Below are 22,549 nucleotides of genomic sequence, written 5' to 3'. Positions count from 1 at the left end.
TTCATGAAACCAATAGTCCGTTAGAACTCTATCGTAATAACGTATCCAATGCATTATCCAATTACAGTTTATAACTACGTTTCAAGCGGGTGAGTGTAATTATCGATACCACAGGGACCTTAAAGTTATTTAAGCATACCTTAGGGGTGTGGGTGTAATTTACCCTATTTTTTAATATTCTTTATTTTTTATTTTTTATTTAATTTTATTTGTTTTCCTTTGGAAAATTAATCCTTATATTTTCGTTTGTCAGGCATGTTTTGTGTCCTTAAGACACTTAACGAACACTTTATGGGCTATTTTGCAATTTTTAAAAAGTTAGAAAAATATTTGAATAATAAATTTTCAAATAATTTTGTTTCTTCCTAATTACTTACATGATTTAGTAATCAATTATAAGTTGATAGTAACATTTATTTTGAATATGTTCGTATAAATATATATAAAATATATTTAAATAGCATATTTATAAATATACCCCTGCACTTTTTGGGGGTATATTTATAAAAAAATAAAAGCTGAAACACAACCATAACAAATTGTAAAATTATATTACAACACCACAAAGTCTTACAACACAGCACCTTGGTTCCTAGAACATTAAACACAATTCATTTACCAAATACAACATTAAAACAACATAAATAAGAAAATAATTATTGAGCAGAATGGGTACAATAATTAGTTGCATCCATAATTTTCTTCTTTTTTTTTTGTTTTAAATGAACTTTACCTTCCCTAATCGGAACAGAAGGTTAAATAAAGTAAAAGAAGCTTATCAATAATTGGTCGGTTTTGCCCCATTAATAGTCGGGGCAGCACCTCTAATTGTCTTCACATAGGCAACATAGTCACCATAGTGCATGGTGAATAGTGTGCTCTGGTAACGAGTAAGTTGAATACTCTTTCGCAGCTGTCCAGTGATTTTCCCACTATAACCTGCCTTTCTAATCAACGAGTCGATTGCTTCGAGCACCGTCCACCCTTGTATCATTAAAATAATAACAATCATTAGAAAATTATGGTTTGTTACTCGATTTCTATCAATTGTTTTCGAGTTAAGAGGATAACAGAAAGTTTACCTTCATGAGCAGCAACCTCAGGCAAATAGGTGGCGCTTCGCCTAGTGTTGTAATCGGGATCAGCAAATTCAATAATTATGCCATGCTTTCCCACCTGCGTCGTATACACGAAATTTATTCAGAGAAATGTGACAAGTATTTGAAAATTAATTACGAGAACTGACTGACCTCCCAGTCAAGGTAGTCGCGAGCAGGTTCATAGTTGGTCAGGATGGAAACTGTACATTCCAAGTTAGGCAGCTCTTTAGCTTGTATCGGGGGGAACCTACGGTCCCTGAGGGCACTGCACAGTATAAAAACAACAAGTTGAATGATTTTGCGCACAGAGATTCGTAGGAAAACAAGTCGACCTTATTAAAATTCCAATTCAACACGTAACAACGAAATATTGAGTATAAAAAAACCCCATTGTCTAACCAAATTAACAAGCTTAAATGTTCTACCTTTTGAGATAAAAGATTACAATCAGATAAGTACTTTTCATATTTCGAAACAAAAGTTTTTCTATTAATCAGTAAACTCCAAATCTGCTCAAGTTTCTGTATTGTCGTGATTTAACATAATTCATCCTCCTAACTGAACCGAGTGAGTTTTGCCTGTCATTTGAGTACTTCTTCCCAATTTGAAAAAAAAAATAGAAGGGCAGATGATATAAGATAGGACACGACCTTATCGAATGAACATGTTTGTTTCACAATGAAACGGCATGTATACCAATCGCTATGGGTTTCAACTTTCAAGAATGTAACGTAAATGATTCAAAAGCAGAGAAAGGCCGCAAATGCACTCAAGAATATACGCTACTCAACTATGATGTCTCGGAAATCATGGCCACAAGATCTAAAGTCCTTTCGGCATTTCAAGTTGAAAAAATAAAATCCTTAATTACCTTGTTAAAGCATAATCCTTGAAACCATTAACTATGCAGCGAGCCTCCAAAGTCCCTATGCATCCACGTAAGCGAGGCTCCCCACCATTGACGGCCTTCTTCCAAGTCACAAACAACGGGCTGAAACAATACATCAAAATAACTCTGGTCATCCTCATGCAGTTATTTTAGATATAGAGCAGATCATTTCAAAAAATCGAAACCAACGAAAGAGAGCGGCCGTATGTTTGTTATTCATTTCAAACGATAAAGTCATAAAAGATGAGAAATTTTAAAATAATTACGCACGATGTCCAATCCCGATAGATTGGATTTTTGTTTTCCAGGCGAATATGTGATTACATCTTCATTACAAATACTTCTTAAGTTATTTCCAATCCCAAATTTATGTAATTTCAGAAATATTGTATTATTAGGAAACAACAGTTGGCAGAAAAATATTGCAGTAGCTCGAGTAAAAACTTCGGAAAACCAAAACGAATAAAACAGCAATGCACGCATCCGGACCACATGTAAATACATACTGCAGTGTAAATTGAACGACATCTTTCAAAAGAAGCACAGGCACCTATTCTTCATATGTACACGAAAATATCAAGTCGAAAAACATACCATTGTACATAAAATCGCAAACATCGCACTAAAACCACCAAAACGAGCTCAAAAATTGACAAAATCAAACACAATTGCACTTATCACATATAACAACAAACACCTACTTAATACGAAGAAAACATGCAAAATTGTAGAGAGAGAAAGAGGGGCGAATTCCTTACTGCTGACCCTCGTCAAAAGCGGGAGGAGGAGCTTCCTCGCCGTTGTAGTGGGCCACCAGTGTGTCGAAGCAGTACACCACCATCTCCCTATTCGCCGACACCATCTTCGTTTTTTTTCCAAAATTAATTCACACCGCGTCACAATACAGATAATCAATCGATTAAATTCCACCGATCTAGCTACGATCGGTTTGCAAGTGAAGAAGGGGGTGAAAATCGAATCGAATTAGGGTTTGAGAGAGGAAATTTGTTCGGTGAAGGAATGGAGATGGAGTGTGTGTGGGGGACTCTCTTTCTTCCTTTTTTTTGAGGTTTGGTTCCCAGAATAATTGAATTAACGGTGGGTGGGGCTCTGTGCCTCTACATATATATATATATATATATATATATATATATATACAGTAATAAAATATTTGTTTATTTTATATTATTATTTATAATATATTTGACAAGATAATATTATTTAGTCTTTAGAAAATTCATTAGCCAAAGTAGAATATAATAATATACTAATCTCTCAACTAAACTAACCAAAGTAAAATACAATTGAGGTATACAAGTCTTGCCAAAGCTCAAAACAAGTTTCAACATCTTCCAGAAAATCGAAATAAAAATCGAACACAGAAAATCCGAGTTTCCATCGCACGAACAAATAACTCGAATACGTAGTAGTTATACAGGATCGGAGAAAAGCAGCAATTACACATAGTGATGCCACATTTGTCAATCGGAATCATGTCTTCTTTTCTCCTTGTGTTTTTTGTCAATAGAAATCACATTTGAAATTCTCAAGATAATAGAAAACTTGGCCCGATCAGATGGAAACAAACTAAGGTTCAAAAAATTGAAAAGTCAAATAACAAATTGTACCCTATCATGAAAAATCCATGGGACAAATAGAATACAATTATATGCAAGAAAAAGAAGTAGAGTCCTATAATTTCATAGCTGTGCTTCTCTAATGAAAACCAAAGGGGTGTTGAAGCATACTTGGCGGTGGGTGTGGGCGGGGGTACCCATATCGGGGCGGCTCCTCCCCGTAATACCCTGGGTAAATGTACGATTCCGCCCCATAAGGACCATAGCCACTATGGAATGGTAAACCCCCAAACCATGAAGAACTGTCCGCAGGTACCCTATCGATTATTTTACGCATTTTAGGGTGTATTTTGCAGTAAAAATCTCTGCACACCCTGGGGTCAATATTTGGGGCCACGTAAGCTTCGCATTTATGCGCTTCTTCTTCTTCCTTCTTCTCCTCTTTCTTCTGATAATGGCGCCCGTCTTGGCAGCAGCAGTTTTTGTGGGATTTTTGTCCCTTTTCTCGAGAAGTTGAATACTTCTTGTCTCTGCCTTGTCTTGTTGTGTGCTCGTGTATTTTTTCCTCCGTATCTTTGTTGTTTGGCAAGAGGTGGACTTCTTTTCCTAGATTGGAAACTCTGTCGAGCAGTGTCGTTGGGTCGATTTTCCCTGTCACGAATACTAGTCCCTTTTCTGTGTCGATAGATACAGAATCAACCCCTTGGAATACAAAAAGTTAATTTGAAGGATTAGTCGATTAACAATAGACAATCAAGATTAAAGCAATCAGTTTCGATTATGAAGGATTATGTCATAGTATTTGATTTTTTACCCTAAAGAATGGATTACTTCATGCTACATCGAGTGAAATATATCGATGATCTTTAACATTCATTTTTTCACACTAAAACACATGCATCTATGTTGGGTTTTTTTTTTAATGTTTAATAGTTTCTTGCACTTTCGACGAAATGAAAATCCGTAATCGTAAAGACTGGTACCGGAAGTTTTGAGAAGCGAAATAAATCATAAATGAATGGGCACATTTTCTTACCAGGCATTCGTAGTAATATATTCTCCAATATGTTGGGGCATTTTCCACAGCATGTTAAATCTATGGACAGAACCTTTGTCTGCAGGAAAAAAAAATCATTTCTTAAATTACGAAATCATGAAATCATTAATTAATTTAATAAAATAAACTTACATGATTAGGAGGGTGGTTTTCCATTGATGAAGAAAGACTGTTGAAAATTAGGCAGAGAACAACTAAACCAACTAGGTTTTATAGAAGAGAGAACAAATGAAGGGTTTTTATTATTATTATTTATTTATTATAATTATCCTTTTAGACACTACAAAATTCCCTAAATTCCTCACTCGGTTTGAATGCATAATTAAATGAAATTGCCTTGTGAAGATTGTATATGAATGGAAACCGAATATTTAGTAATACTAATTAATTGTTTATATGAATTGAAAACTGATGTGCATATATATATATATATATATATATATATATATATATATATATATATATATATATATATATATATATATATATATATATATATATATATATATATATATATATATATATATATATATATACAGCAGCAACTATATATATATACAGCAGCAACTATATAACGAGCTCAGAAATTACATAAAATTGCAAACATCACACTAAATCCACCAAAAAACGAGCTCAGAAATTGAAAAAATCAAACACAATTGCCCTTAGCACATATAATAACAAACGCTTACTTAAGACGAAGAAAACATGCAAAATTATAGAGAGAGAAAGAGGGGCGAATTCCTTACTGCTGACCCTCGTCGAAAGCGGGAGGAGGAGCTCCCTCGCCATTGTAGTTGGCCACCAGTGTGTCGAAGCAGTACACCACCATCTCCCTATTCGCCGACACCATCTTCGTTTGTTTCCAAAATTAATTCACCCTGTGTTACAATACAGATAATCAATCGGATAAATTCGACCGATCTCGCTACGATCGGTTTGCAAGTGAAGAAGGGGGTGAAATCGAATCGAACTAGGGTTTGAGAGAGGAAATTTCTTCGGTGAAGGAATGGAGATGGAGTGTGTGTGGGGGGGGACTCTCTTTCTTCCTTTTTTTTGAGGTTTGGTTCCCAGAATAATTGATTTAACGGTGGGTGGGGCTCTGTGCCTCTCTCTCTATATATATATATACACTAATTAAAATATATATATTTATTTATATTATGATTATAATTATAATAATATTTGACAAGATAATATTATTTAGTCTTTAGAAAATTCATTAGCCAAAGTAGAATATAATAATATATTAATCTCTCAACTAAACTAACCAAAGTAAAATACAATTTAGGTACAAGTCTTGCGAAAGCTCATAACAAGTTTCAACATCTTCCAGAAAATCGAAATAAAAATCGAACACAGAAAATCCAAGTTTCTATCGCACGACAAATAATTCGAATACATAGTTATACAGGATCGGAGAAAAGCAGCAATTACACAGTGATGCCACATAGGCATAATATTTTTTATCTAGGTTTTTGTCAATCGGAATCATGTCTTCGTTTCTCCTTGTGTTTCTTGTGCTGCTTCCTCTTATCATCCGATTCACGAGAGTGTCTCTTATCCCGTCTCTCATGCTTCTCTCGTTTCTTCTCCTCGTGCTTCCTCTTCTTTCTGCCACTTTCATCTTCCATCTCTTTTTCTTCCTTCCTTGCAGATGTTGTAGTTGGCAAGGGTATATCCGTCTTTTCAACTGATACAGGGTTCGCAGTTGGGGTAGGCAAGCTCGAGTTTTCACCAGGTCGTACACCCCTGCAAATATTCCAAAAAAAAAAAAAAGAACACCAGTTTATATTATATTCTTTTATTTAAAAAAAAAAACAGAGTAATATTCAGTTAATTAATACCTTCCGGAAAAACCGAAACCTTGAACCTGAGCTGCTTCTGCATGGCCGGCACCCAAGTCTTCTGCAGTAGAGCATGGCTTAACAAGTTCGGCGAATTCATGCTTATCTAATCGATTGCCTTGAGATTTTGATGCACGTTTTGGAGCCAATCCCAGAGCCTCCCTCATCGCTTGCTCTTCTTCTTCCTTGATTCTTCGTATCTCTTCTTTCATAGCCTCCGAATTTAAATCGTTGGATTTTTTATCACGAGAATACCAGTGGAGGTCCTTCCCTGGAATTAATATTTCATTAAAATTAGTATTTTTAAATGTCTCCAAGACCCAATCAAAAGAGACAACTTCATGACTCGTAAATAAATACGAGTTACGAATGCACATTACTCAGATAGATGTCGCAAACAGAATATTGCAACGTTATTCATTAGAATAAGCCTACATATCCATTTTCGCAGATCTAGATGGATGATAATATCCATTGATCAAACACCCGATGGCAAAATAAATTTGAAACATCAACTTTCAACTTTGTTGATCATGTTCATCCACCATATGCTTGTCAGACACAACGTAACCAGTTCAAAAAACAAAATTCCTGCAAATTTAAAGGAGGGTTTTCGATTTCAATGTGTAAGTTCTCTTAAAACCGAAAAATGTCGTATTTTCGTAATGTAGCGCATATTTGGTTGATATGGTGGCAACCGAAGAGAAAGATAAATTGAGATAGTCATCACCTTTTTATAGCCAAAGACCTATCAGCAATATCTACATTCTTTTACTAAATGTTCTGAATTGGAAGAGTTCGTAACACGAATACATAGAGATTAGAGACAACTTAGACGAGTGTACATACACGGAGTAAGGAAAATGGAGAGACTAATTACCTTTCTGCCATCTTCCAACAGGTGCCTTGAGACTGTGACCTATATAATTCTCTCGATGTTTATCAACTTTCACATCGTCCCAGTTAAATTCTGCAATTGAGAAGAAGCAATACGTATTAGATAATTCATCATAGATGCAAATAATTAAGAAAAACATGTTTACAGGGCCTGAAATGATAATACGACTAATGAACTCATCATCTACAACCTTATATCCGGCTTAATATTAGTTTTACTTTCTAATCATTTTCCTCCTGAAACATAAATCCTAAACTAGATCCACGGATCAACTTGATAACCCACAAACAAGAAGATTACAAGAAAGAATGCAATTAAATGATATGATTTGTAGTCTACCCTGAATGTTTGACCATCAATCGATGAAGTAGAATACTGTCGGTTGAGAAAATTATCGTTAATTACTAACTTCAAACCACACCTTCCAACTCAATGATAACTAATCGAGAAACACCAGAAAAATTAGTTATTACTTCTCAAATAAGACCTACAAACCCCCAACGACAACGACAACCCAAGCTTATGTTGGTAACTGAGCAACTGAACATATTTTGTGCCGGCATTCAGTATAAACGAACGCGATAAGATAAGCTAAAACTCGTGTAGTTTAAAGCACAGTATCGCATATATCAGAGCAAATAAACAATGGTTACAAATCAAAATCCTACAGAAATACCCTAATTGTAGAGCAAAGAAGATTACATCCACACAATACTTCAACAAACCGAATCGAAGAAGGTGCGTATCACTTCCTAAAACTTGTTATCTAAGCAGAAATTCCAAATTCAAGTATATGGTAACAAGGCCTAGTTCAGATTTTCATATAATTCAAAGATTAATTTTTTTCAGAATAATATTAGGTCTTCTAACAGTAACTTCTACTTTCTTCCTGTAAAGCAAAATCGACTATATCCCAAACTATTTAGAGCCAGTAAAAACAGAAAATTCCACAAAATTCCACAAAATTACACAAAATTCACGGAAAAAACAGAAAGCACGAACCAATCAGAAAACCCTAAAAATTAGAGGGAAAAAGGGGAAGGGAAGATAGGGCTTACGATCACGACCGCCGCGAACACCACCTCTGGTCGGGTGATACATATTTGCTTCTCTCTAAAACAGAATATCTTGAGCGTATTTCGATCTGCAGAAGAAGGATGATTATTCAAAGGGTCGAGAAAAAGGAAGGGAGGCTAATAAAAGAAAAAGGAAAACATTAGGGGTGCCTTTGCAATTTTGCAACATAGTCCCTGTATTTAAATGAATTGTTCGATTGGGCCTTACGCATGGGATTTAATCAGATTAAGGCCTTTAGCTGGGTTCCCATTTAATGAGCTAAATGAGTCTATTGGGCCAAAATACAAAATAGTGAAGTCATAATTAGAAGGGGAGTGCTAAATCCCACACTAAAGGTTACTAAATCCCGTACATAAATAAAAAAAATTCTCTCTCTATAAAAAAATATTCTCTCTCTATGCTCTATTTTCTCTAACTTCTCTCTACATTTTTTCTATGATTTTCCATACTAAATCCCGCACTTAAATAAAAAAATATTTTATCTCTACAAAAATTCTCTTTCTACGCTCTATTTTCTCGACTTCTCTCTAACTTTTTTCTCTAGGGTTTTCAAAATACTAAGAAGTCGTCAAAAGTCGTTTTTTGTTACGTAATTACATCAACTAATGAGTTCAATACCTTTTAACTTCAATCGGATGTAAGATTTTAATTTTTTTGTCAAAAAATCGTCATAGGCAGAGGGCAGACAACCTGGAAGACGAAACAGATAGCGCGCACATGTTGGGCGTGCAGTACACTGTATTCGCGTTCAACTTGGGCGCCGTCTTTCATGCGTCCGCTTCTACTTTAGATGCGATCCGTTTTTGTTTTTTTGTTTTAAATTAGTTTTTGTTATATTTTATTTATTTTTCGGGATAATGGGGAAGTTCATTATTTCGAATATTTTCGAGGGGTATAATTGTTTAATTGTAGAGACGATTTAATACAATGGGCGAGAGACACAGCTGAAAGCCATGATATTAAGCTAAGTATAGGTCATACTTTTTGTGATAAAGTATACATTACCTGTGATCGGTTTGGGAAAAAGCAGGTGAAACGAAAGAATAGAGATATAGAAAGTACAATATGTACTGACACAAAAAAAAAATGTAATTGTAGTTTCTAGTTGAAGGGAGTTCTACAAGCAGAGGGTAAAATGAAAACTCTTTATAATTTACGGGAAGCATAATCATCCTCTGACTTCGAAATATAGTATTCATAAACAACTCTCATAGAAGCAGTATGAAGTTACCGAAATGTTTAAATATTTATTAAAATTTATTCAATATTTATTAATTATTAAATATTTATTAACCATGTATTCAATATTTATTAAATTTCTAATTATTTAATTCGAAAGTATTTTTAACATTTATTCAGTATTTATAAAGTATTAAAATTTGTTAAAATTTTATTAACATTAAATATTTATTAAAATATTTAAGAAATAATTAAATTGAATTAAAAAAAAAAAAAAAAAAAAACAGATCTATTGCTTCTAACCCAGCCGCCCCACCCCCCACCACAAAGAAAATCCCACACACGCACTGGCCTGCCATGGACGTCATCTCATGGTAGGCACAACTCTCTCTCTATATATCCTATACCACCTTCCATAACAAATAAAGTAATTGAATTCAATTCAAAAACAAAGAAAAAAAAAAGACAAAAAACAAAATATATGGTGCTGCTTGCTATCAGGCGCGCCTTCACCGAAAAAAAAAACCCTGCTTGATTTGTAGAATAAATTTGAGATAAAATGATAACCTTAGTCGTAGAATAAATTAGAGAAGATTTTCTTCAAGTTCGATTCTCGGATTATTGTACTAATTCTATGATGTTTTTTGCAAGCGTGAGGCGAAAAGAAGAACTTGTTTGGGGAGAGAAAAAGATAGACACGTTTGGGAACGTTTGGGATTTTAGAGAGAGAAGGAAATTTTATTATGTCCATGATTTAGTAATTTCCGTGTGGGATTTAGCATTTCAGTAATTAGAATTGTTAAATCGTGCCTAAAACCGTGAGCGTACACTTTGACTTTGACTTTGAACATTCACCCGGTTTCCCAAAACCAGGTTCGGCGTACCCGATTCCAGCTATCGATAATCCGAATCCGAACCCGGTCCAGCACACCGTTTTCGATTCTGCAGTATATAAACAAACTGGAAACAAAACTTAGGGTTAAGTTTGACTTCTGTAATCAAATCAATCACCTGATAGATAACTACTGTGTTACGAGAAGAAGAGAGAGGGAAAAAATGGCTCTGCGATCTGTCGTTTCGCGCAGTGAGCTGTGTCGTTTAATGGAAAGCAGCTGGCGATCATCTGCTTCGGGCATTCGCTACTTCAGCGACGGAAAAGGTCGTGTCCTCGGTGAAGAAGAGCGCGCTCAGGAAACCGTCTACATTCAGGTTTTTTTTTTTTTTTTTTTTGGAATTTTTTTTATTTAGGATAATGTTGTTTTCTGTTGATCCGATTTAAAAAAAAAATTGCTTTCGACGGTTACAGAAAATGGAGAGGGAGAGGCTGGAGAAGTTGAAGAAGAAGGCGGAACAGGAGAAATCGGAGAAGGAGAAATCTGACAAGGTAAACTATTTTCGATTTTCGATTTTCGATTTTCGAAATGCATTTGTTCTGTTTGTTAATTGTTTTTAGCCTGGTCGTTTTTTCTTATTGTGTGTTTCGATATATGTGAACATGGAAGAAACTAGAGGCTTGAAGTTAATTTTTTTGGAATAAAGAAAGCATCAAAATGATATGTATTAATTCATAGAATTATTGAAATAAGTCAGTTAGATTAGTAATTTTCTGGCAAAAGGCAAGAATCGAAAACAAAGGTCAATAAGATGAAATCTAAACTCTCGTAAAAACAATATAATCAGCTTATCAAACCAAACATAATTCTTGCAAAACACAAATAGAAAAACAATTCAAATATATATATATATATATATATATATATATATATATATATATATATATATATATATATATATATATATATATATATATATATATATATATCAGAAATAAAATCAGATCGGAAATCGGAATTTCCAACAATTTTATATGTAATTCCAATTCCGTTCCAAAAATAATTGGAAATCGGAATGAAAAAAAGTGTTCCAAATTCGGATATTTTCGAATCGGAATTGGCGGAAATCGGAAATTCCATTCCAATTTCCACCCCTAAGCTCTACCAAGCAAGAGCAACGTAAATTTGTATTTTCGTATTTATTTGCTAGGAATTCGGGTTCTTATTTGCTATTGTTCCCAAATTCCGGAATAGCATCGATTGACGCATAGCTAATTAGGCGTCTCCTTCATTTCGCTAATCAAATCCGTATAATAAATATACTTCACCCCATGGTCAACACACACCAATCCTGTTATTAGAATTTGTCTTTCGGGAGATGTGGAAATTGTTGTGCTTAATAATGGAAACGAGATTCTGATCTCTGCGGTTGTATCTTGTCGAAAGGTTATCAGTACAGATAAGTATAACTACTTGTGAGTGGTCAACAAACTGATTCACAGATGCTGTACAGAGTAATTCGTATGCATCACTTTAATCTTCGATTTGGTTAAAATACAGAACTTATTAGCAATAGTTTGGCTATGTTCATCTTTTATTACTGTAAAATGAAAAAAAAGAAAGTTGCTTATTCATTTTTCTTTCACATGAAGGCTGGTGGCAGTGCACGTAAATAAGAGGCTGATGTGTGTCGCTGCTCTAGGATGACTTACAGGCTGATGTGTGTTACGCTGCTCTAGGATGACTTGTGAGCTTCGTGGTTTATTTGCTGCAACAGAGAAATAAATGCACCCTACTCTGTGTGAGTCTTCTTGTTCAGACATATTACAATGTTTTTTTGTTCTTTTTAATGTTCCTATGTATGATGTATGTGTATATTCAACTTGGTTTCTTGAAAGTTTTCATTCTGATTTCATACAGACTAATTTTCGTACATCTTTGGATGGCATTAGAAATCACATTTGAAATTCTCAAGATAATTAAAAACTTGGCCCGATCAGATGGAAACAAGCTATCAAAAAACTGAAAGTCAAATAACTAATTGCAGTAGCAATATGCCTGCCCTATCGTGAAAAATCCAAGGGACTAATAGAATACAATTATATGTAAGAAAAAGAAGTATAGTCTTATTGTTTCATAGTTGTGCTTTCTCTAATGAAAACCGAAGGGGTGTTGAAGCATACTTGGCGGTGGGTGTGGGCGGGGGTACCCATATCGGGGCGGCTCCTCCCCGTAATACCCTGGGTAAATATACGATTCCGCCCCATAAGGACCATAGCCACTATGGAACGGTAAACCCCCAAACCAAGAAGAACTATCCGCAGGTACCCTATCGATTATTTTACGCATTTTAGGGTGTATTTTGCAGTAAAAATCTCTGCACACCCTCGGGTCAATATTTGGGGCCACGTAAGCTTCGCATTTATGCGCTTCTTCTTCCTTCTTCTCCTCTTTCTTCTGATAATGGCGCCCGTCTTGGCAGCAGCAGTTTTTGTGCGATTTTTGTCCCTTTTCTCGAGAAGTTGAATACTTCTTGTCTCTGCCTTGTCTTGTTGTGTACTCGTGTATTTTTTCCTCCGTATCTTTGTTGTTTGGCAAGAGTCGGACTTCCTTTCCTAGATTGGAAACTTTGTCCAACAGTGTCGTTGGGTCGATTTTCCCTGTCACGAATACTAGTCCCTTTTCTGTGTCGATAGATACAGAATCAACCCCTTGGTGTAGAAAAAGGAATTTGATAGATTAGTCGATTAACAATAGATAATCAAGATTAAAGCAATCAGTTTCGATTATGAAGGATTATGTCATAGTATTTGATTTTTTACCCTAAAGAATAGATTACTTCATGCTACATCGAGTGAAATATATCAATGATCTTTAACATTCATTTTTTCACACTAAAACACATGTATCTATGTTGGTTTTTTTAATGTTATTTGCTTCCTTGCTCTTTCGATGAAATGAAAATTCGTAATCGTAAAGTCTGGTAACGGGAAGTTTTTTAAGCAAAATAAATCATAAATGAATGGCACATTTTCTTACCAGGCATTCGTAGTAATATATTCTCCAATATGTTGGGGCATTTTCCACAGCATGTTAAATCTATGGACAGAACCTTTGTCTGCAGGAAAAAAAAATCATTTCTTAAATTACGAAATCATGAAATCATTAATTAATTTAATAAAATAAACTTACATGATTAGGAGGGTGGTTTTCCATTGATGAAGAAAGACTGGTGAAAATTAGGCAGAGAACAACTAAACCAACTAGGTTTTATAGAAGAGAGAACAAATGAAGGGTTTTTATTATTATTATTATTATTATTATTATTATTATTATTATTATTATTATTATTTATTTATTATAATTAATATTTTAGTGACTATAAAATTCCCTAAATTCCTCACTCGGTTTGAATGCAGAATTAAATGAAAATTGCCTTGTGAATATTGTATATATATGGCAACCAAATATTTACTATACTAATTAATTGTTTATATGAAATGATAACTGATGTGCTTATCTATTCTGGTTATGTACCAGATTTACTTTTCTATGTTTACAAGTTATATCAATTAACTCGAAGAAAATGATTCTTTTTTTTTTTTTGGAAAAAGAAGAAAATGACTCTTGATCACCTAGAATTTTGAGAACTTGAGATATTATTGCAGCCATTTGATTGTCGAGACCCTTGTGGACTAGTGATGGTAAACATTACGATTTGTTCACTATTACGTACGGTTGAAAATAAAGTTAGTCGAGTCGAAAGTATGATTGTTCCAGTTTTTTTGAATATTTATCGATATCGACCTTTGAAAGTTATATTTCGAACACGAGCAATTGAACCGAGCTCGAACATCCACTAATGGGCCACAATTACATTAGTCCACACAGTTACATAGCCACAATGACTGCAGAATGTCTCTAATGGGCCGGATAAACCTCTGCAATACCCGACCCGTATTTGGTGGTGGTAGTATACATAGCATCCTTGATCAATTTTTTTCTTAAATATATATAAAAAAAATTAGGATTAATTACGGCCATAGTAGTTAAACTCGCGAGATACCGCGAGACGGTACGGTCCCAATCAAAGCGATACAACTCATAATATGTATCGTCTATGCATAAATGCCGTTAAATATCGCGAGATATCGTATCGTATCGCCATATCACGATATGTTACGATATTTACGATATTATTTAAAAAATTAAAAAAAATTAGAAAATAAAAGGAAAAAAAAATAAGAAACGAAATATGCACATTATCGGGGCCTGAAAACGAATTTCAATATTATTTAATGTTTTTTTTACATATATTAGATCCAAGAAATTTACACGCCAAGTTTTATATTGATAAGAGAAAATAGGAAAATGCCAAAGTTGGAGTTCATGAAGTTGAAGAGTTCGATGAACAGGAGGATGAAGACACTAATTTGAAATTGGTGGATGAAAAAAATTTAAGTTACATGGATCTTGAAGATTATTAGTGATAGATTAGTTTTTTACAAATTAGAGATTAAAATTTGAACTTTGTTGATGTTATTTTTATGAGCAGTTATGACTTCTATCATATTTTATGATATATTTTATAATAGATTATTCTTTTTAAGAAATTAGGAATGAGTTGTTTGACTCTAAAATATTAAATTTTACATTTTTATAGTATTTTTATTATGTAGATATATATATTTTATTATTTTAATAGTTGATTAAATATCGTACGATATGATAACGATACGATACACGGAGGAAAACGATACGCCGATATTTTTTGATTCGATAACCATGGGCCACCATCTGAGGTAAGGTCAAATTACGGAAAAAAAACCATCATGTTCGGGTAGTTACAACCACCCATCAACTATGAATCTTCTTACACGTCATCTCTTATGGTGTCAAATTTAGTCGAATCTTCTAGATTATGTGGAACATTCTCCAGTTTGTACCTATTTTACTCCACTCGCTCCACATTTTAAAACAAGATGATCATAAGATGTTTCTCTTGTAAATATCAGATTGTGGTGCATTAAAAATCTGCATTTTTGTACAAAATGAGTACAAACTATAGAACGTTACACAAAATCTACAGAAATCTGTTGAATTTGCCACCATAAGGACGGACATATAAGAAGATTCATAGTTGAGAGGGCTGGTTGTAATTAAACAAACATGAGAGATGATTTTCGAAATTTGATCTTATATGTGGGGGTAATTATATAATTTACCAATGTTTTTTTTTTACTACAATGAAACAAGTAGAGGCAGAAAAGAAGAACCAAGACTGAAAAATGGTCAATGTTCCAAAACTCATTTCCAGCAAAAGAGGAAGAGTGGATAGCATTGGGGGCCTAAAAATGTAAGCCCCACCCCCATCTCTGATTTGTTCTTGTTTGCTTTTATTTATTGCTTCTGATTCTGATAAGATTTCGCCCCCATGCACCCCCATCCCTGCTTCCATACAACTATATAACTATACGCCCTACTGCTTATATCAATATTATAATGTTCAATTTCAATTTAATTTTTTTTTTAATTTTATTATAAGGACCATTTCATAATAATTTATAAGCTTAATTTTAAATTAAAAAGAAAAATAAATATATAGTTTATTTTGTTTGTATAGTCAAAAAAGTGATACAGTAACTCATAAGATTAGGTTTAATTGGGCCAGAAAGGAGCAGCCCAAACAGGTTGGCAGTCTGATAATATGCAGAGTTCTGTGACAGACAAATAGTTATCCATTCACCTTTTGAACCCAAAATTGTGTGGGTGACCTTATCATATCACCATAACAAAGCAACAGGCTAACTACCACCTGATTTCTTCTAATATTATTTTTTTTTTTTTCGAGTTGCAGCATAGATATTATTATTATTAAACTTAAAAATCAAGCAATGAGAAGAAGGAAAAATTAAATAAAAGCAAAACACAAAGTTTAAAGATTATTGGTGTATTTATTTTTATACTATTCCCAAGTCACTTATTTCTTGTTAATGGCTCGTAATTGAGTAAAGCCTCTTCTGACTTTTGGTGTCGGAATTTCAATCGAGGCCCAAATCCGCTATTTTAATGGGCCGTTTAATCACCATAATTTACATTCTTTCATTAAAATACGTGTCCAGCAAGGAGATATGTGAGCCTTAGCGATGATGGAGTTCGTCTTCCGGTGCAAGTTAGCGCATATCATCAATTTCAACATTTAAAGGCTAACAGAATAACATAATTAACCTATCAATTCAATTTTCAGCTCCATCGGCCTTAAGGATGATGTATTTCGTCTTTTGGTGCAAACTAGCGCATATCATCAATTTCTACATTAAATGCTAACAGAATAACACAATTAACCTATCAATTCAATTTTCAGCTCCATCGAGGGTTAATTTCTTATAAGCATCAGGTCCAAGTCCGCAATTCTAACGAACTGTTATCGGTCGGACCCACATGTTGGGGGTCTGAAGACTAGGGATTGCGTCTATTGATACGAGTTAGCGTCTACCTTCAATTTCAACATTAAATGCTAACAGAAATAACTTGTAAAAAAAATCATCAATCTAAAAAAAATGAATTAACAATTTTTTTTTCTTTTAATTTTGTTTTTTTTTTAAATCGGAAAACCAAAAGATTTATCATAAATAAGAAAAAAGGTAACCGAAAAGTTTCGGTTCTCCGGTAATAAAAACTAAAAAAGTGGCCGTTTCTTCTCTCTTTGTGCTGACTGTCACATTTCATACGCATTAGTGGGGCCCACCCCCTTACCTCCTCCTGCACACGCGCACAAACAACACACACAGACACACGCTTTTTGTGTGTGTTTGTGTATATATATCATATATGTAGATACATCAGTCTCACACTCTTACAGAGCACAACGAAAGAAAGAAACAAGTAGAGAGAGAGAGAGTGATAACAATGGAAAGCCATTCCTCCTCCTCTTTCTCGAGTTTCAAATCGTACCTCCGGGCACTCTCCGACACCCCCAACCGCCTCTCCCGCCGCGCCTGCTCCGTATCAACCTCCTCCGAGGAAACGACCCGCCTCCGAATCCGTTCCGGGTCGGAGATGAAGCGGACCCTCCGCTGGTACGACCTCGTCGGCTTCGGAGTCGGCGGTATGGTCGGCGCCGGAGTCTTCGTCACCACCGGCCGCGCCAGCCGCCTCTACGCCGGCCCCGCCGTCGTAGTCTCCTACGCCATTGCCGGCCTCTGCGCCCTCCTGTCCGCCTTCTGCTACACCGAGTTCGCTGTCGACATGCCCGTCGCCGGCGGCGCCTTCAGCTACGTCCGCGTCACCTTCGGCGAATTCCCCGCCTTCCTGACCGGCGCAAATCTCGTAATCGACTACGTCCTGTCGAACGCCGCCGTCGCCAGGAGCTTCACCTCGTATTTGGGCACCGCCTTGGGCCTATCGACGCGCACACAACTCCGATTCACCGCCCACGCCCTACCGGAGGGGTACAACGAATTAGACCTGATCGCCGTCGCCGTCGTCCTAATCCTCACCCTAGTAATCTGCTACAGGTTTCCAATTTTTCCCCCCAATTTTTTTTTTCTTTTCAAATTTCGAATTTATCTAAACCCCTCTGTCAATTTTATTTTGCAGCACGAAGGAGAGTTCATGGTTAAACATGGTGCTAACGGTGCTGCACATTCTGTTCATAGTGTTCGTGATAGTGGTCGGGTTCTGGAAGGGGGATTGGAACAACTTCACGAAACCCGGTAACCCGGAAAACCCGGGCGGGTTCTTCCCATTCGGAGTTTCCGGAGTGTTCAACGGGGCGGCCATGGTGTACCTGAGCTACATCGGGTACGACGCCGTTTCCACCATGGCCGAGGAGGTGAAGGATCCCGTGAAGAATATTCCCATCGGAGTCTCGGGATCCGTCGTCCTCGTCACCGTTCTCTACTGCTTCATGGCCGCTTCAATGTCCGCTCTCCTCCCCTACGACATGGTAATAATCAGTCAATTAATTCAGCTTCACAATGTACAACTGTTTCTGCACAAGGTACAAGCTAAGAATAACTATTTTGATTTTTGTGGTGGTGGCAATTGGCATAGATTGATGCAGACGCGCCGTTTTCAGGGGCGTTCAGAGAAGGTTCGGAGGGTTGGAAGTGGGTATCCAACGTGATCGGAGTTGGGGCTAGTTTCGGTATTTTGACGTCGCTGCTGGTGTCCATGCTGGGCCAGGCGCGGTACATGTGCGTGATCGGAAGGGCCTGCGTGGTCCCCACTTGGTTCGCAAGGGTCCATAATTCCACTTCTACCCCTGTCAATGCCTCATCCTTTCTTGGTACGCCCCCACCCCACCCCCACTCGCCCCTTTATGGGTAAATGTTATCACTTCTGTGCATTTGTCTCGTGGTGTCAGTTACATATAGACAAATAGTATATAGATACAAGAAAAAAAAAAAAGGATATCTATAACTTTTACTTGGTTTCTTGGATTGAGTGGTTCGTATACTTTAGGGGCCGTGTTGGGATCGTTGTGGCTCGCATGATATACGAGCCATGACGAGCCGCGTACTCTTCGACGAATTAGAACCGCTTTTGTAAGATAATTGTAGCTTTCTTTAAGGTTGTAATCTAGGCTTGGTGTGTGATTGCGACGATTATGTTTTTATCTCGTGTGCGGTCGCTACCGGTCAAGATTTGTGTTCTTTTGTCGAGATTTAGAATATATGATGATCGTATGACATGTGATGGATATTTTTCTCTTTCTTTCGCTTGTTTGTTTATGAAGATTGGCTGTTATTCGTTCGGGCCCCACATCAAAGCCTTTTCGGTTGAGAACGATTGGCTTCTTGTGGTTTATCCAGCAACCTTTCCTTCTCTTGCAAGTTGCAACCGAAAAAGAAATTGCTCATGTTTTTACGAAGCTTTGGACGAATGACTTTTGTCGTAATTTTCACTTATCTTCTTGAACTAGTAGATGAAACTATTGCTTTGGGTGAGGATCTAACGAAAAGGCACATTGAACGAAAGTCTAAAAGAGATTGTTCTATTCTATATATATACATTGACAAATAGGATTACGATCCTATAAGAAGATAGTACACGAAGTGGGTTCCCGATGGGTCCTCCCCAAAGTGCATTTTCGTGACTCTGTAAAGGGAAAGTCTCAAATGATTCTTGATAGCTCAGCCACTTGACCATTTCATTCTGAATTCTATGCTAGAATATATGTTCCCGTTGAAACTCGTCACTTGACTTTTCGAGGCTTTTGCAAAGTAACTACGGTGTTCTATCTCTAGGGTCAAACCTAGGGAAATAATTGCTAGGGTAACGAAAAACGGCTCGTCGCCATGGGAAAGGGACACTTAACTGATTCCTTCTAATTCATTTTGCCCTTTCCTTTTCACTAATTTATTAATGTTCTTGAATTGTGTTAAAAAAATTAATACTTTTTATTTTTTTATTTATTTTTTCAGGGATATTCACAGCAGGAATCGCCCTATTCACCGATTTAAACATCCTCTTAAACCTCGTTTCGATCGGAACTCTCTTCGTTTTCTACATGGTATCAAATGCAGTAATCTACCGCAGATATGTAACCAACGGAGCCACAAACCCATGGCCCACAACCTCCTTCTTGTTCTGCTTCTCGCTCACCTGCATAATCTTCACGCTCATATGGCAATTCGGGCCTTCGTCGAACAAGCCCAAAGCGTTGATGCTCGTGGCATGCTTAGGTGTCGCAATAGCACTGGTTCAGTTATTCCACTTCACGGTCCCACAAGCAAGAAAGCCCGAGTTTTGGGGGGTCCCACTCATGCCATGGATTCCCTCGATATCCATTTTCCTCAACATATTCTTGTTGGGCTCTCTTGATAAACCTTCGTATGTACGATTCGGATTCTTCTCGGGCCTTATTGTGCTCGTGTACGTTCTTTACAGTGTGCACTCGAGCTTTGATGCGGAGAGAGACGGCACTCTTGGTATAAAGAGTGAAGAAAGTGTGAAGGAATCATCCATTATTGAAAGGCAAGTTTGTAGTGCAAAAGTGTAGATAGTAAACAAATGAGTACATTTGGTTCTTGATTGGTTGAACTAATTTAGAATTAGTAATTTAGGGTATCAAAAGATGTATAGTTGATCTCAAGTAGAGATTAATTGCCCTCAAATGTATATTTATTTAGTTTTATTTATTATTATCCAATCAAAGTTGTGCAACTTTCAACTGTAAAAGCACCAAAAAGAAAAGGTTAAATGAAATTGCTCTTGGATATTTTGTGGTGCAGCATCGGTGAGTTAGATGTCATACCTGATTATTTACACCGTGTGGATTTAAAACATAGAATTTGATTAAATAACTAATTATTAAGCACAAACACACATACACATATGGGTATGTGTGATTATGTGTAGATCTACGGCTTAAATCCACCTACTGTAAATAATCAGGTGTAAGATCTAATTTTCTGCGTAAAATGGAATATTGTGCAGCATCAAATATCGATCTTTTGCTTTCGGCTTTTTTTTTCGGGTATTGTTAATTAATTAATTAATTCCCCTTATTCAGCTATCCAATAACAAACTTCATCTCTAATCCAAGATTCTAGGGTTAAAGGAGAGCCCAATTGCTAAATCAAGAAAGTGGGAATAAGATGTCATAAAATCTTTTTTTTTTTGGACAAAATATTTGAATTCTCAATAAATAGTGTTTTATCATTTAGTTATGATGTGGAATTATTCTTGATCCACTATCATTATATTGTGATTCAGTGCTAAGATTTCTTTGAATTAATTGTTTTAGTTTATGCAATAATGATTATAGTCTTTGAATGAATCTTCAACTTTTATTCCAATAGAGAAAGCATGTCATTTAAGTCACAATCATTTTTTAGTACCACAAATTCACAATAGAGAATTAGTGACACATTATTAGTGACAATATATTTTTTTTAACAATGTGAAAAATATATATATCATCATCAAAAGATTATTTCTTGTAGTAATAATGGGTGATGAAAAAAATTAAATAATTAATGAAGTTTTTTGGTTAATTAAGCCAATAGGGGATTGGTACAAGGAAATTAAATAAATCGTGTGACGTGTCACCTTTGATTACTATCCATCTAAGTGGCCTTTTCACGCCTTTAGCATTGTCCCGACCATGCAAAATGCGCCTTTGGTTTTTTGTCCGCACGAACGATAATTTCAAAGTTGCAATCGACTCCGATTTTAATAAGAAAAATTAAATTTTATCAGGGTCAATGTGGGAAGGGATTTCATGTCATGAAATCCACGAGCGACTTTTATTAGGAATTTGTCTCTTTCGTTTTGTTTGTATATCCAATGTCGTCACAATCAGATCGGACCGGACTGAACTGGCTCTAAAAACTTTAAAAATTGATTCTAAAATTAAGACGTAACAATTTATCATCTCTTAAAACAAATTATCAGATGTAAGAACTTGTCAAGTGTTTACAGTAAGCTTAATCAAACGAGCCCTAGTAAATTATGTCGTTCATTTTCTTTCGTTATTACACACACAACTAAGTGGATCTAAAGTAATTGTGATGGTGAATGATGGATGGTGAAATTGGTGAAAGAAAAAGTACTGGTTTTTTGTGTGGATTGTGTAATGATAGAGAAATTAATGGTATGTTACAACTTACACTTATGGGACAATCCACTTGCCTTGATTAAAGTTGTTAGTGTGTGAAATCAAATGATTTGCCTTTGATTGTGATCTATATGTATATCCTTAATAAAGCATTTATTTTGTCATATTCTTTTTTTATTTTCTTTGTAAAACTCTTTACAATTATCTTTTCTTAATAAAACATTAAGTCCGATATGTTGTTTTAAGAGCTGAAAGTTGTTATAGTTTATTTTTAGAATTTATTTTTAAAGTGTTTTGATAGTGAGCTTATAAACTATTTTATTCATTGTAAGATCTTAAATAAAAAAAGGTGGGGTAAATGTATTTTTTCTAAAAAGATGTTAAAAAGCTCAGCGACAACTTATTCTTTGAATTTTTAAGATCTTTAAATAAAAAATAGAAAATACTTTATAAGAGTTCATAAGCTTTTAAACATCTCATAAGCTATTTTTAACAGCTTATAAGCTTAGCAAACAAAACTAAATTG

General features: G+C 35.5%; 6 protein-coding genes across 8 annotated transcripts; 2 read left to right on the top strand and 4 right to left on the bottom strand.

Moving 5' to 3' along the window:
• Positions 1 to 532: 532 nt before the first annotated feature.
• On the bottom strand, positions 533 to 5,732 carry LOC105962528 (AMMECR1 family). Of its 2 annotated transcripts, none has more exons than XM_088819534.1 (5): positions 5,373 to 5,732; positions 1,972 to 2,091; positions 1,251 to 1,365; positions 1,083 to 1,176; positions 533 to 984 (listed from the first exon to the last, which is right to left on the bottom strand). In XM_088819534.1, the coding sequence occupies exons 1-5, from the start codon at positions 5,474 to 5,476 to the stop codon at positions 779 to 781; spliced, it is 639 nt and encodes a 212-aa protein (XP_088675660.1). In that variant the 5' UTR covers positions 5,477 to 5,732; the 3' UTR covers positions 533 to 778. The 2 variants fall into 2 exon arrangements, with proteins under 2 accessions (XP_088675660.1, XP_012842295.2); XM_012986841.2 differs by lacking the exon at positions 5,373 to 5,732 and adding an exon at positions 2,748 to 3,131.
• LOC105978010 (uncharacterized) lies at positions 3,567 to 5,023 on the bottom strand. Its single transcript, XM_088819533.1, has 3 exons — positions 4,756 to 5,023; positions 4,603 to 4,681; positions 3,567 to 4,268 (listed from the first exon to the last, which is right to left on the bottom strand). The coding sequence occupies exons 1-3, from the start codon at positions 4,777 to 4,779 to the stop codon at positions 3,706 to 3,708; spliced, it is 666 nt and encodes a 221-aa protein (XP_088675659.1). The 5' UTR covers positions 4,780 to 5,023; the 3' UTR covers positions 3,567 to 3,705.
• Positions 5,733 to 5,845: 113 nt separating the features above from the next.
• LOC105977927 (leukocyte immunoglobulin-like receptor family A protein) lies at positions 5,846 to 8,600 on the bottom strand. The gene is made up of 4 exons (XM_013003325.2): positions 8,427 to 8,600; positions 7,351 to 7,440; positions 6,471 to 6,741; positions 5,846 to 6,375 (listed from the first exon to the last, which is right to left on the bottom strand). Exons 1-4 carry the CDS (start codon positions 8,467 to 8,469, stop codon positions 6,105 to 6,107), a joined length of 675 nt encoding a protein of 224 aa, XP_012858779.1. The 5' UTR covers positions 8,470 to 8,600; the 3' UTR covers positions 5,846 to 6,104.
• A 1,978-nt stretch (positions 8,601 to 10,578) lies between these two features.
• On the top strand, positions 10,579 to 12,374 carry LOC105978005 (F1F0-ATPase inhibitor protein). 2 transcript variants are annotated; one of them, XM_013003409.2, is made up of 4 exons: positions 10,611 to 10,833; positions 10,931 to 11,008; positions 12,110 to 12,136; positions 12,172 to 12,374. In XM_013003409.2, exons 1-3 carry the CDS (start codon positions 10,681 to 10,683, stop codon positions 12,131 to 12,133), a joined length of 255 nt encoding a protein of 84 aa, XP_012858863.1. In that variant the 5' UTR covers positions 10,611 to 10,680; the 3' UTR covers positions 12,134 to 12,136; positions 12,172 to 12,374. The 2 variants fall into 2 exon arrangements, with proteins under 2 accessions (XP_088675658.1, XP_012858863.1); XM_088819532.1 differs by having other exon boundaries at positions 10,579 to 10,833; positions 12,110 to 12,374.
• A 175-nt stretch (positions 12,375 to 12,549) lies between these two features.
• Positions 12,550 to 13,763, bottom strand: LOC105978006 (uncharacterized). Its single transcript, XM_088819531.1, has 3 exons — positions 13,650 to 13,763; positions 13,497 to 13,575; positions 12,550 to 13,168 (listed from the first exon to the last, which is right to left on the bottom strand). The coding sequence occupies exons 1-3, from the start codon at positions 13,671 to 13,673 to the stop codon at positions 12,609 to 12,611; spliced, it is 663 nt and encodes a 220-aa protein (XP_088675657.1). The 5' UTR covers positions 13,674 to 13,763; the 3' UTR covers positions 12,550 to 12,608.
• Positions 13,764 to 17,310: 3,547 nt separating this feature from the next.
• On the top strand, positions 17,311 to 20,682 carry CAT6 (cationic amino acid transporter 6). Its single transcript, XM_013003237.2, has 4 exons — positions 17,311 to 17,974; positions 18,057 to 18,405; positions 18,513 to 18,747; positions 19,886 to 20,682. The coding sequence occupies exons 1-4, from the start codon at positions 17,367 to 17,369 to the stop codon at positions 20,461 to 20,463; spliced, it is 1,770 nt and encodes a 589-aa protein (XP_012858691.1). The 5' UTR covers positions 17,311 to 17,366; the 3' UTR covers positions 20,464 to 20,682.
• Positions 20,683 to 22,549: the final 1,867 nt, after the last annotated feature.

Source organism: Erythranthe guttata, chromosome 6, assembly GCF_056151865.1.
Source record: "Erythranthe guttata isolate IM_541 chromosome 6, IM_541, whole genome shotgun sequence".
Lineage (NCBI taxonomy): Eukaryota > Viridiplantae > Streptophyta > Magnoliopsida > Lamiales > Phrymaceae > Erythranthe > Erythranthe guttata.
The sequence above is the reverse complement of the archived record's forward strand: the minus strand, read 5'-3'. Positions and strand labels throughout refer to the sequence as shown.

What these genes read in the sequence shown, in the direction of transcription:
- LOC105978005 (XM_088819532.1), top strand. Translation starts at nt 10,681, where the DNA reads ATGGCTCTGCGATCTGTCGTTTCGCGCAGTGAGCTGTGTCGTTTAATG. An exon ending in AGGAAACCGTCTACATTCAG is followed by an intron (nt 10,834 to 10,930) that starts GTTTTTTTTTTT and finishes CGACGGTTACAG; the next exon opens with AAAATGGAGAGGGAGAGGCT. An exon ending in AGAAGGAGAAATCTGACAAG is followed by an intron (nt 11,009 to 12,109) that starts GTAAACTATTTT and finishes TTTCACATGAAG; the next exon opens with GCTGGTGGCAGTGCACGTAA.
- LOC105978010 (XM_088819533.1), bottom strand. Translation starts at nt 4,779, where the DNA reads ATGGAAAACCACCCTCCTAATCAT. An exon ending in AAAACCACCCTCCTAATCAT is followed by an intron (nt 4,682 to 4,755) that starts GTAAGTTTATTT and finishes TTTTTCCTGCAG; the next exon opens with ACAAAGGTTCTGTCCATAGA. An exon ending in TATATTACTACGAATGCCTG is followed by an intron (nt 4,269 to 4,602) that starts GTAAGAAAATGT and finishes TTGTATTCCAAG; the next exon opens with GGGTTGATTCTGTATCTATC.
- CAT6 (XM_013003237.2), top strand. Translation starts at nt 17,367, where the DNA reads ATGGAAAGCCATTCCTCCTCCTCTTTCTCGAGTTTCAAATCGTACCTC. An exon ending in ACCCTAGTAATCTGCTACAG is followed by an intron (nt 17,975 to 18,056) that starts GTTTCCAATTTT and finishes TTTATTTTGCAG; the next exon opens with CACGAAGGAGAGTTCATGGT. An exon ending in CAATGCCTCATCCTTTCTTG is followed by an intron (nt 18,748 to 19,885) that starts GTACGCCCCCAC and finishes TTATTTTTTCAG; the next exon opens with GGATATTCACAGCAGGAATC.
- LOC105978006 (XM_088819531.1), bottom strand. Translation starts at nt 13,673, where the DNA reads ATGGAAAACCACCCTCCTAATCAT. An exon ending in AAAACCACCCTCCTAATCAT is followed by an intron (nt 13,576 to 13,649) that starts GTAAGTTTATTT and finishes TTTTTCCTGCAG; the next exon opens with ACAAAGGTTCTGTCCATAGA. An exon ending in TATATTACTACGAATGCCTG is followed by an intron (nt 13,169 to 13,496) that starts GTAAGAAAATGT and finishes TTCTACACCAAG; the next exon opens with GGGTTGATTCTGTATCTATC.
- LOC105977927 (XM_013003325.2), bottom strand. Translation starts at nt 8,469, where the DNA reads ATGTATCACCCGACCAGAGGTGGTGTTCGCGGCGGTCGTGATC. An exon ending in TGTTCGCGGCGGTCGTGATC is followed by an intron (nt 7,441 to 8,426) that starts GTAAGCCCTATC and finishes TCTCAATTGCAG; the next exon opens with AATTTAACTGGGACGATGTG. An exon ending in TGTTGGAAGATGGCAGAAAG is followed by an intron (nt 6,742 to 7,350) that starts GTAATTAGTCTC and finishes TATTAATTCCAG; the next exon opens with GGAAGGACCTCCACTGGTAT.
- LOC105962528 (XM_088819534.1), bottom strand. Translation starts at nt 5,476, where the DNA reads ATGGTGTCGGCGAATAGGGAGATGGTGGTGTACTGCTTCGACACACTG. An exon ending in AAGGATTATGCTTTAACAAG is followed by an intron (nt 1,366 to 1,971) that starts GTAATTAAGGAT and finishes TATACTGTGCAG; the next exon opens with TGCCCTCAGGGACCGTAGGT. An exon ending in GCGACTACCTTGACTGGGAG is followed by an intron (nt 1,177 to 1,250) that starts GTCAGTCAGTTC and finishes TATACGACGCAG; the next exon opens with GTGGGAAAGCATGGCATAAT.